This window comes from Centropristis striata, chromosome 10 (assembly GCF_030273125.1).
Source record: "Centropristis striata isolate RG_2023a ecotype Rhode Island chromosome 10, C.striata_1.0, whole genome shotgun sequence".
In the NCBI taxonomy this organism is placed as follows: Eukaryota; Metazoa; Chordata; class Actinopteri; order Perciformes; family Serranidae; genus Centropristis; species Centropristis striata.
Window position 1 is genome coordinate 16821387 of NC_081526.1, and position 10320 is coordinate 16831706.

The 10320-nt window shown below is 39.7% G+C and overlaps 2 protein-coding genes across 7 annotated transcripts in view; one reads left to right on the plus strand and one right to left on the minus strand.

Moving 5' to 3' along the window:
- usp9 (ubiquitin specific peptidase 9) overlaps positions 1 to 2429 on the plus strand; it is a 42213-nt gene extending 39784 nt beyond the window's left edge. For all 6 annotated transcript variants that reach the window (XM_059342230.1, XM_059342233.1, XM_059342232.1 and 3 more), the window contains one exon: positions 312 to 2429. In XM_059342230.1, the coding sequence (XP_059198213.1) occupies positions 312 to 566 (255 nt within the window). In that variant the 3' untranslated portion in view covers positions 567 to 2429. The remainder of the gene's footprint in view (positions 1 to 311) is intronic.
- A 3170-nt stretch (positions 2430 to 5599) lies between these two features.
- On the minus strand, positions 5600 to 9967 carry rpl8 (ribosomal protein L8). Its single transcript, XM_059343339.1, has 6 exons — positions 9864 to 9967; positions 9094 to 9237; positions 8847 to 8988; positions 7880 to 8098; positions 7640 to 7755; positions 5600 to 5970 (listed from the first exon to the last, which is right to left on the minus strand). Exons 2-6 carry the CDS (start codon positions 9229 to 9231, stop codon positions 5812 to 5814), a joined length of 774 nt encoding a protein of 257 aa, XP_059199322.1. The 5' UTR covers positions 9232 to 9237; positions 9864 to 9967; the 3' UTR covers positions 5600 to 5811.
- Between the last annotated feature and the right edge of the window lie 353 nt (positions 9968 to 10320).

Here is a 10320-nt window from a genome sequence, read left to right on the forward strand (position 1 = left end):
TTTTGCTAGAAACCCTCTCTAGCATTTAGTAGACAGAAATAAATTAGGTATTTATTTTGTTGTTCTTTTTCTTTCATAAAATTATGTAAACTGACATTTAAAGAGTGAAAATTCTAAAATATTAAGTGAATATGTTTCCTTTCAAATTAGGGCTGAAGATGGTTAAAGAGATTCAACTTGGTGAAAGAAAAATAATATATATTTTTTTGCAGATTTTTTATCAGATTTTTTTTCTGTAGTTTAAAGTGCTGGACAAGGGTTTAAACGGTTACAACCCACTGACTTTTGTCCCCTCTCTCCTCTCTGAACAGAACAACCACCCCCATGGGCAGCCGTACACCGGGCCCGCTGCTCAGCACATGAACAACCCTCAGCGTCCTGGTCCTGCCTCTGCCCCGACTCCAGGCCCCGCCCAGACCACCCCAACCCCAGGCCCTGGTCCCACTCCCGGTCCAGGCCCGCGAGCACAAGAGAACTGGGAGAGCACCGAGGAGGTCGCCCCCGCTCCCGCCCCCACCACCTCTTCCTCCACTACCACCCCAGCGCCCGCCCCGCCTAAGGAGTAACGTCCCCTCCCCCCTCTGCTGTGCCTCGAGCCTCCATCGTCCCGCTCTCCTTCCTCTCATCCTCCGGTCAACAGAGCTCCTCGCCGGGGCCTCTTTATCTCTCTCTCTCCCTCTCTCTGGCCCCAGGGCAGGGCAGAGCCAGGCCTCCCACCTCCCCCCTCTCCAGGCCACTTCTCTCCCCGTCGGCCTCTGGGAGGCGCTCTTCCCTGGCCTGGTGACAGGGGCCTGCTGGCGGCTGCTGCAGAGGCGAGGGAGCGGACAAGAAGTTCTAATAAAGAAAAATTTACCCAGAGCTGACGATGCTGAAGCGCTTGTCTACACGACGAAAAGGTGTACATAGTATGTTAATGTTTTTGACTGTTCAGATCCCCCAGTAGCATAACTCTGTGTGGTTTGCTGTTGGGAGATGTTGCAGATATTATGAAAAACAAAAATGGATATTATAAATAAGAAAAATGCCCAAAAAAAAAAAACTGTAAGAAGACAACAACTCCTCTTTGTTTTATCACCCATGCTCAGCAGTAAAGTTTGTTCTACCATCGGACGGTTACTGGTCATTCAACTGTAGAAGGACGCATTGTTATTATCATAATTATATTATTATTCTTAAGCTCCTTGGCAACCTTATGACCCATGCCAAATCAACTCACGAGCTGTGGTTGGTTTTAGTGTGAGATATGGAATGGTTGGGTGGACTTTTACGGTGTTTGGTTGATGTGAAAAAGCAGTGATGCAACATTGTTCTGAAACTCATTGCCTTTCTCTTTTTCTTTTCTTTTCTTTTCTTTTTCTTTTGTTTTGGTTCTGGTAATTAATTAAATCCTTTTTGAAGCTCTAGTTAATATGCTGTAACATTTAGCATGGCTTCTCACCAGAATAGTGTAGCCCAAGGGAAGACTTGTGATCATAACAACCTAAAGCTGTTCTTAATCCACATCTCCAGAGGGGTGTTGTTACCCTTAGTTTTTTTTTTTTTTTTCTACTCATCTACCCTATCTACAATGAGGGTGATATTTTGAACCAATGTATGAATAAGTGGCTTTTCAATTGCACATTATAATCCTCCAACTTCAACATTTGGCAGTTTTTCGGTGGGATAGACGGCTTAGCTTTCATCTTTAGGAATTCTGAAAAATGAAACACATATGCAACAGAATCGCTGCACTGGGTTATCTGGTGTATAATAGACTGTGTGGTTTGCTTCTGTCTCTTCAATAGAGCCTAGTTGTAGACAGACTTGTTGCCCATCGGCTTCCTTTCTGCCGTGGAGCCGGTCAGGTTTTGGCGTCTCCGCTGTGTTTTTCAGGATGAAGGCGGCAGCGAGACCCTCACCCTGTCGCTCCACGGGGAACAGGTTCCACAGCAGGGTTGTACCGTAAAGAATAGCGGCTGGTTAGTCATGTTGCAACTTGAGCTAACTTGTAATTCTGTAGGAGTAAAAGGTAAACATCAGTAAATACTGTATTTAATTGGTAACTTGAATGCATGTATTTTTTGATTTTTTTTTTTTTTTTTTTGTCTAAAACATACCAAATACTCCTGCAAATGAAAATATTCTGCCCATCGTATTATATTTAAATATTTTGCTCTTATTTTATAGAATTTATTTTGTTGTATTTCACTAAAAATAGAATTTGATTTAAGAGGAACATTTTTGTCCTTGTGTTATTTTTAAAGAAGATATTGACTGTACAGAGTTCTGCGCCCTGTTTTTTGCCGACTTTTGTTTTGGCCATGGTGTGACGTTGAATTCTGGAGCTACAGTCGCGATGTGGACTTTCACTTTGTGAGGTTTTTTGTGCACAGAAATATAACAAAAAAAAAAGCATTGCGCCCTTAGCAAATAAAGAACATGGAATCTTGCCCGTGTCTCATTTTTACTTTGTGGACAAAAACCAGTGAACCTCTGCAAAGCAGCACATGCAGAAGTTCATCCAGAAAGAAGCCAATTTTACTCATTTAAAATAAACAATTTCAGTTTTGTTCAAAGTTGTAAAGTTATGACAAGTATTATTTGAGTCTGCAACCATCTCCAGGGGAATCATTTGGGATGAGGTCACTGTCACAGGGCATTTAAAAAAAAAAGAGATATAAAGTTTTTATTAAAAAAAAATATATTGGGAAAGGCCAGAGCTTATCAGTAAAATAATAAATGGAATGAAATATGGGAGAAAGTGTGCAGGGGGTAATGTAGTGATGTTTTAAAAAATATATAGAAAGATGCATTTTATGCAAATCTGTAGCTATATATTTAGTTGTGTGACGTATCCCTCTTAAAGTGTCATTCCACCTATTTTAAAATTCATGTATTGTTACTTTTTTTTTTACAGAAATGCTAATGGGCTTTATATTTTTTTTCAGTTTGAGGTACAGTAGTGTAATGAAAATAATAGCAGTCCAATATGACTAACCAGATTAATCCAGGTTTTTAGTATATTTTTTATTGCTACATGGCAAACAAGGTACCAGTAGGTGCAGTAGATTCTCAGAAAACCAACAAGACCCAGCATTCATGATATGCACGCTCTTAAGGCTGTGCAATTTGGCAATTAGTTGAAGGGGGTCTGTTAAAAAAATAGCAGTGTGGCATTCAATTATTGAGGTAATCAATTCTGTGAAAAAACAGATGTGAATCAGGTGGCCTCTATTTAAGGATGAAGCCAGCACTTGTTGAACATGCATTTCTCTTTGAAAGCCTGAGGAAAATGGGTCGTTCAGGACATTGTTCAGAAGAACAGCGTACTTTGATTAAAAAGTTGATTGGAGAGGGGAAAACTTATAAAGAGGTGCAAACAATTATAGGCTGTTCAGCTAAAATGATCTCCAATGCTTTAAAATGGAGAGCAAAACCAGAGACACGTGGCAGAAAACGTAAGACAACCATCAAAATGGATGGAAGATTAACCAGAATGGCAAAGGCTCAGCCAATGATCAGCTCCAGGATGATCAAAGACAGTCTGGAGTTACCTGTAAGTGCTGTGACAGTTAGAAGACGTCTGTGTGAAGCTAATCTATTTACAAGAATCCCCCGCAAAGTCCCTCTGTTAGAAAAAAGGCATGTGCAGAAGAGGTTACAATCTGCCAAAGAACACATCAACTGGCCTAAAGAGAAATGGAGGAACATTTTGTGGGCTGATGAAAGTAAAATTGTTCTTTTTGGGTCCAAGGGCCGCAGACAGTTTGTGAGACGAGCCCCAAACTCTGAATTCAAGCCACAGTACACAGTGAAGACAGTGAAGCATCATGATATGGGCATGTTTCTCCTACTATGGTGTTGGGCCTATTTATCACATACCAGGGATCATGGATCAGTTTTCATATGTCAGAATACTTGAAGAGGACATGCCCTTGAAGTGGGTGTTTCAACAAGACAATGACCCCAAACACACTAGTAAACCAGCAAAATCTTGGTTCCAAACCAACAACATTGATGTTATGGAGTGGACCTTAATCCAATTGAGAACTTGTGGGGTGACATCAAAAATGCTGTTTCTGAAGCGAAACCAAGAAATGTAAATGAAATGTGGAATGTTGTTAGAGAATCTTGGAGTGGAATAACAGCTGAAAGGTGCCACAAGTTGGTTGACTCCATGCCACACAGATGTGAAGCAGTTATAAAAAACTGTGGTCATACAACTAAATATTAGTTTAGTGATTCACAGGACTGCTAAATCTTAGAAACAAAAAAGTTTGTACAAAATAGTTTTGAGTTTGTAAAGTCAACGGCAGACACTATTTTTTTTAACACACCCCTTTCAACTAATTGCCCAATTGCACAGCCTTAAGAGCGTGCATATCACGAATGCTGGTTATTGTTGGTTTTCTGAGAATCTACTGAACCTACTGGTACCTTGTTTGCCATGTAGCAATAAAAATATACTAAAAACCTGGATTATTTTGGTTAGTCACATTGGACTGCTATTATTTTGAACACTACTGTACATCTAGCTAAAATAAATCCAGTTTAACTACAGTCCTGCAGGTTATAATGTTTAGTTTTTGGTGAAACGGGTTTAGAGAAGTCTTGATTAAACTTTATGATCATTTTGGAGGATGTAGTTTGTGGTGCTTCTTAACTTTGTGTTATACTTTTGGAAACACTTCAACAAAAGCATGAGCTACACCCTCTCCAAACAAAAAATGAACATTATAACCTTCACAAAGCCAGACTGTTGTATTAGACTGCACTAGTTTTAACTAGGTGTCATAACAAACTGGCAACTCTGGGTGTTTTTTGAGTACATAGTACAATAATTAGCCTTCTCTTGAATGAACCAGTGTCCGCCAGCCTGCAGAAAACCCCTTCAAGATGTGTGGATGCTTCTTGCACAATTTTTGTTTGCAGTTTTCTAGAGAAATAGTGAACACTTTCACGTGTCTCTAATAGAACTTTAAATAAAAGCAATCAAGGGAAAATCAATCTTTGGTCAACAAAAAAAGGCTACAATAACAACCAGAGTGACTCTATAAAACATCTAATTTTAAATAAAGTTCCAAATAAACTTGGGAACATTTGCAAAATTAAAATAAATCAGTGTGAGGAAAGTCCTGATTCAAGAGCTCCCTCTAGTGTAGGTAAACTCAGTTTTACAGGGACATTTATATAAATAAAATATTAAAATAAAAATTGTCTGTCACAAGGGTCTCAGAATAAACAAACACATTTACCTGCAGTTGCTGCACCTGCTGTTTCCACAAAACAATTTAAATATAAAAATGAGTCCGTATAGTTTAAGTTAAAATATTAATTTCATGGGATAACTTTAACTCCACATTCATTTATAAAGGAATTTATTTGCCAATACTAAGTTACATTTTTTCCAAGGTACTTTCTTCATAAATCCTGTTATTTTGACATTGACTGACCTGTTTTTAATACACAAATGTGGCCGTGAAATAATTGTAGTGAGTGCGTTCAATAACTTAATAGGTTATTTTCCATTACTCTAGTTATTATATTATCAGTATTAAATATGGCTATGAAATGAAACTAAAATTAATTGGTCAAATGTAAAATATACACAATGACTCAGTTCAGTTAATAGTTTATTTGAAAAACGTAAAAATTTAAATTGACTTATTTCCTAATGCCACTTTAAACCCATCATCTAACTGACATTTTACCACGATCAAATCTTAACATCTTCCCTCATATTTGATGTGTGTGTGGACAAGAAAAAAAAAAAAAAATGAATCGAAGAACAGATTCTTTTGGAACACATTTTTATTATGAAGACAGTCAGACTTAGTTCTCCTTCTCCTGTACGGTCTTTGTTCCACGCAGTCTGCCTGTACGACGGGCAGCAATAAGACCGACCTTGCGACCAGCAGGTGCATCCCTCCTGATTGTTGAGGGTTTGCCAATATGCTGGTGGTTACCACCACCGAAGGGATGCTCAACGGGCTGCAGAGAGGGAAGGGAAGAGAGGATATCAGTCTCAGGAACTTTGATCTGTTATTGTAGCTGCATCCTTACAGAGCGAGAACACAAAACACAACTTCCTCCTTTTCTCAATAACACACTGAATACTTATTTCTAGGGGTCAGCGCCGATTTCCTTAATTTTGCAGGATCGGCAGATTCTTTTACGTCAAACCAATCTTGTCTAGCGATCTTATCTACCTCCGAAGCAGTGCTCACAACTTTCTTGCTAAATTTAGCAACTTTTTTAGACCCCCTTAGCAACTATTTTTCAAGAAAGCGACTGGAGACAAATCCAGCGACTCCTTAACGAGCCACTAACAAGCCGGAGGCCGGCTCGTTAAGAGCTGTCGTTAGCGGCACATTGAAGGTGTATGCTGTGAGTTATAAAAAATAAAAAAATCGGTATCAGCAGGTTAGGCTTTATAAAAATCGGTGTTCGGCCAGAAAATTGCAATCGGTGCACCTCTACTTATTTCAGTGTTTTATATTAGCTGCAGAAACTCCGCACCAAACAAGCTTCTATTTAAAGAGCAGTGACTATATTTTTAAAACAGTCACCGAGAGATTCCCACTGAGACAAATTTAGAATCAAATTAGGGAAAGAGTGAAACACTTCTTATATTCAAGATTAAATCCTGATGGAGGCAAAACTCAACTTAAACCTGAAACTAATTTTATAAGATGAGCAGCCTTGCACATCCAGGTGCTCAGAACCTCTTTCATTTAATATGTGAAACTCTTGTTATTTATACCAGACATTAGAACATGATCTAATGAGAAATTCCAAGTCATTGACTCATAACTTCCACCCTTTCCTTGAATACAGAAAGCTCTTTCTTCACATTTTTCACTTTTTCAGCAAAGTAAAGCCTAGTCCACACATACACAAATTGTGTTTTTTATATGTAGCCTTTTTTGTGCATTTTGGCCTTCAGTCCATAAGCAAACTGGATCTTAGGTAATTGAAAATGGACCTTTTGTAAAACTCCTTCCAAGTGGGGATTGTTCATAAACTGTTCAGTGTGTAGAGATGGAAATGCTGATATGTCCTTTGAGAGGCGTCATAAATGCAATGAGAGGCAGACAGGACATGGACACAAAAGTGCTGGTTCAAACTTAGCTTACAGGATTTCTTTAGACAGATGTACAGCTAACCTTCCACTATATTGAGGAATAGAAGTGTTTGTTTTGCATGCTTTTGACAGCACTTCAGTTGTGTTTTCGTATGTGTGAACTAGGCACAAATTACGCTTTCATTATACTTGATGACAGACTGAACAGCAGTTATTAAAGTATGACCTACAAGGGCAGCCGTTTGACTGTAACCATCACAATTTAAATAGCAGCGACCTTTCTGTAACTCATGCCCTCTCTATCGTCTGCCAATTTCTTTGAGCACTTTTAAATCCAAACTGAGAGTTATTGAGGTCAATTCCACAATATGTACTTGTTTCTTACAACACATTTAAGGTCTGTGTCTTATGTAAATATGTAACTGTATTTTGTGTTTGCTGCCTCTTGGCCAGGGCTCCCTTGAAAAAGAGGTTCTTAATCTCAATGGGATATTTCCTGGTTGAATAAAAAAATAAAATCTTCCCGTCCCGCGTTGACCTCGTTCTCATTGTAGAAAACGCAGTTTGTTCACTTACGTTCATAGCCACACCACGGACACGTGGCCAGCAGTTCCTCTTGGCCTTGTACTTGTGGTAGGCACGACCGGCCTTCAGGATGGGCTTGTCAATACGACCGCCTCCGGCAACCACACCTTTAACAGAAACGCACAAGGTGGAGCTGGTCAGAAAGTGCACTGATACAATATTTTCTAGTTCACAAACAAATCTGCAGAATAAAGTAACAATGGTATAAAAGAGAAGCATGAGTGTTCGCACCGACGACAGCTCTGTTGGCAGAGGCGATAACCTTCTTGGAGCCTGAGGGAAGCTTCACTCTGGATTTCTTGGTCTCTGGGTTGTGGGAGATGACTGTGGCGTAGTTTCCTGACGCACGAGCCAGCTTGCCTCTGTCACCAGGCTTCTCCTCCAGACAGCAGATGATGGTTCCCTCGGGCATTGTGCCAACGGGCAGGACGTTGCCGATGTTCAGCTGAGCTGTGCGGACAAGACGATAAGGAAACTGGCTTCAAACTGGAACTTTATAAACTTCCATCCAATAATGTGACCCAAAGTTCAGATGATTATAAGAACTTCCTTTTAAAGAATCTGCTCCATTAACGTCTGTTAGCACAGGACAATGAATCTTAAATTGAGCCTGGTTGTGTAATACAACACTTGAGGCAATGTAAATGCATTTCAAAGTCTGTAAAAGGCCAAACGGGCCACATATGCTTTAAAATTAGGCAAATATGCAGCCAATAATGCGACTACAATGTCCATTTGAGTGAATGCTTTTAAAAAACACTTTCAATATCATGTTCTAAACAATCAATTAATGCAATCTCAATGCCACTCGCTCCTGACTAAAACACAGGTGATTGTGTCAAATGTCCAGTTAGAAAGGCAAGAAGACTAAATGAACAGTCACTTTTTGCAACCATTAACATTAAGTACAAATTGATATAATCATGCAATCAGGACACAGCAACTCTTAAATTTTACAGAAAAATAAGTTTAAAAGTCCATTACTTGATCATGTGCAAGCAAAACAACTGCCTCTATACTGATCCTGACACAAACCATCTTGAATCATTTACAGCACAGAAACCCATATTTCTAAGCACCAAAACAATAATTTAAAGAAGTTGATACAGCCATATCCATGTCTAACAGGGCTTTATGCTGGGACTAGTAATACAAGAAGAAAATGCAATGGTGAACACCTTTAGTAGACTGTTCTTACCCTTCTTGCCGCAGTAGATGAACTGTCCGGTGTGGATGCCCTCAGCAGCGATGAAGAGCTCGGTCCTCTTCTTGAAGCGGTATGGGTCACGGAAGGCCACTTTGGCCAGGGGAGCACCACGGCCAGGGTCATGGATAATATCCTGCAAGAAGGCAGATCGCCCATGATTTTAAATTAAAGAAGTCATGCAAAACCAGTTTGATGTCTTCAATCAGCTCTTCATAACAGTGTCAGAGTCCTGTCTTACCTTCACGATCCCCTTGATGTAGCCATGGCGTTCAGCGAAGTCAATGTGCCGGAGTTTAGCAGCACCTTTCCTGTGCTTGACATGGGCTTTGAACACGGAGCCCGCACCTTTTCTCTGTCCCCTGATAACACGTCCCATCGTGTCCTGAAACAGAGACAGCACAGCGTTATTTACCGGCTTGACATGTGAGTGCTGTGAGGCCTGTGGTTGATGCTAATGGCTCAAAAACTACCCTCATACAAAATAGCTTTTTTTTATATTGTACTTAACCCACAGAGATATACTAAGAGTGGGCTAAAAGGCAGTTTGTAGTGACTTTAACATATTTAACTGAACTAAATATCTGTCTTGAGCTAAAGTTAGCCTAGCATGCTAACCTCCGTAACTTGCTGGTAATGTTACGGTACGTAGTGAGCAGAGGTTTGACAGCAACAGAACAACTTTTAAGCAACTTTTTGACAGTTTACAACAAATTCAATTGTTTTAATCTTCTCCAAATGGCCAACACAAAAGCTAAAACACGCATCCGGCCGGTGTGAAGCAGCTGCCGGCCTTGTAGCCGCTACACACCGTCACTGCACCATGTCATCAGAGCTACACACAACCACAACAAAATGCTTCAAAACTAAACTCGGTTGTTAAAATACTCAGTACGACGCTTTCTTATACGTTTTCAGCACATTTAGAAATGTTTGTTTCAAGTGGATGATCTAACAAAATCATGATTTAGAGCAGATTTCATGAAGGGAATCAGACGGTAGATGTCCTACCTAAACTCCGTTGACGGAAAGAGGAAGTTCGTGGGGAAAAGCGGAGGTTTTCTTCCGGAGAAATTACAGCGGGGCATCATGGGAGTTGGAGGCAGATGAACACATCCGTGTAGGAAGCGTGGACCTGAAATAGTTCATCTTGCACAGAACCCCTCTTCAATTTGGAACTTCATACCAAACTTTATTTTCTCTAAATTAGGAGGCCTAAATTTCCTTTTATTTTGTAGTTACAATATTGAAAAAATCCCCTTTAAATTATTCAACTTTCACAAACAGATGCTCCTTTCCTGGTCATTAATCTACAAACATAATTTTCCCAGCATAAATACTACATATGGAACAATAAAGACATTATATATAGACACAAATCCTGCTTTTACCCCTATTGGTTTATTATTATAGTCTGAGTTCATCAGTTATTTAACTCAAACAGATCATTACTTACATATCAAGAATT

Bases quoted from the DNA above. Each gene is read 5' to 3' on its own strand.
- rpl8 (XM_059343339.1), bottom strand. From the start codon at position 9,231: ATGGGACGTGTTATCAGGGGACAGAGAAAAGGTGCGGGCTCCGTGTTC. The intron at 8,989-9,093 runs GTAAGACAGGAC...GCCTTCTTGCAG, and splicing joins ACATCAAGGGGATCGTGAAG to GATATTATCCATGACCCTGG. The intron at 8,099-8,846 runs GTAAGAACAGTC...TTGTCCGCACAG, and splicing joins CATCTACTGCGGCAAGAAGG to CTCAGCTGAACATCGGCAAC.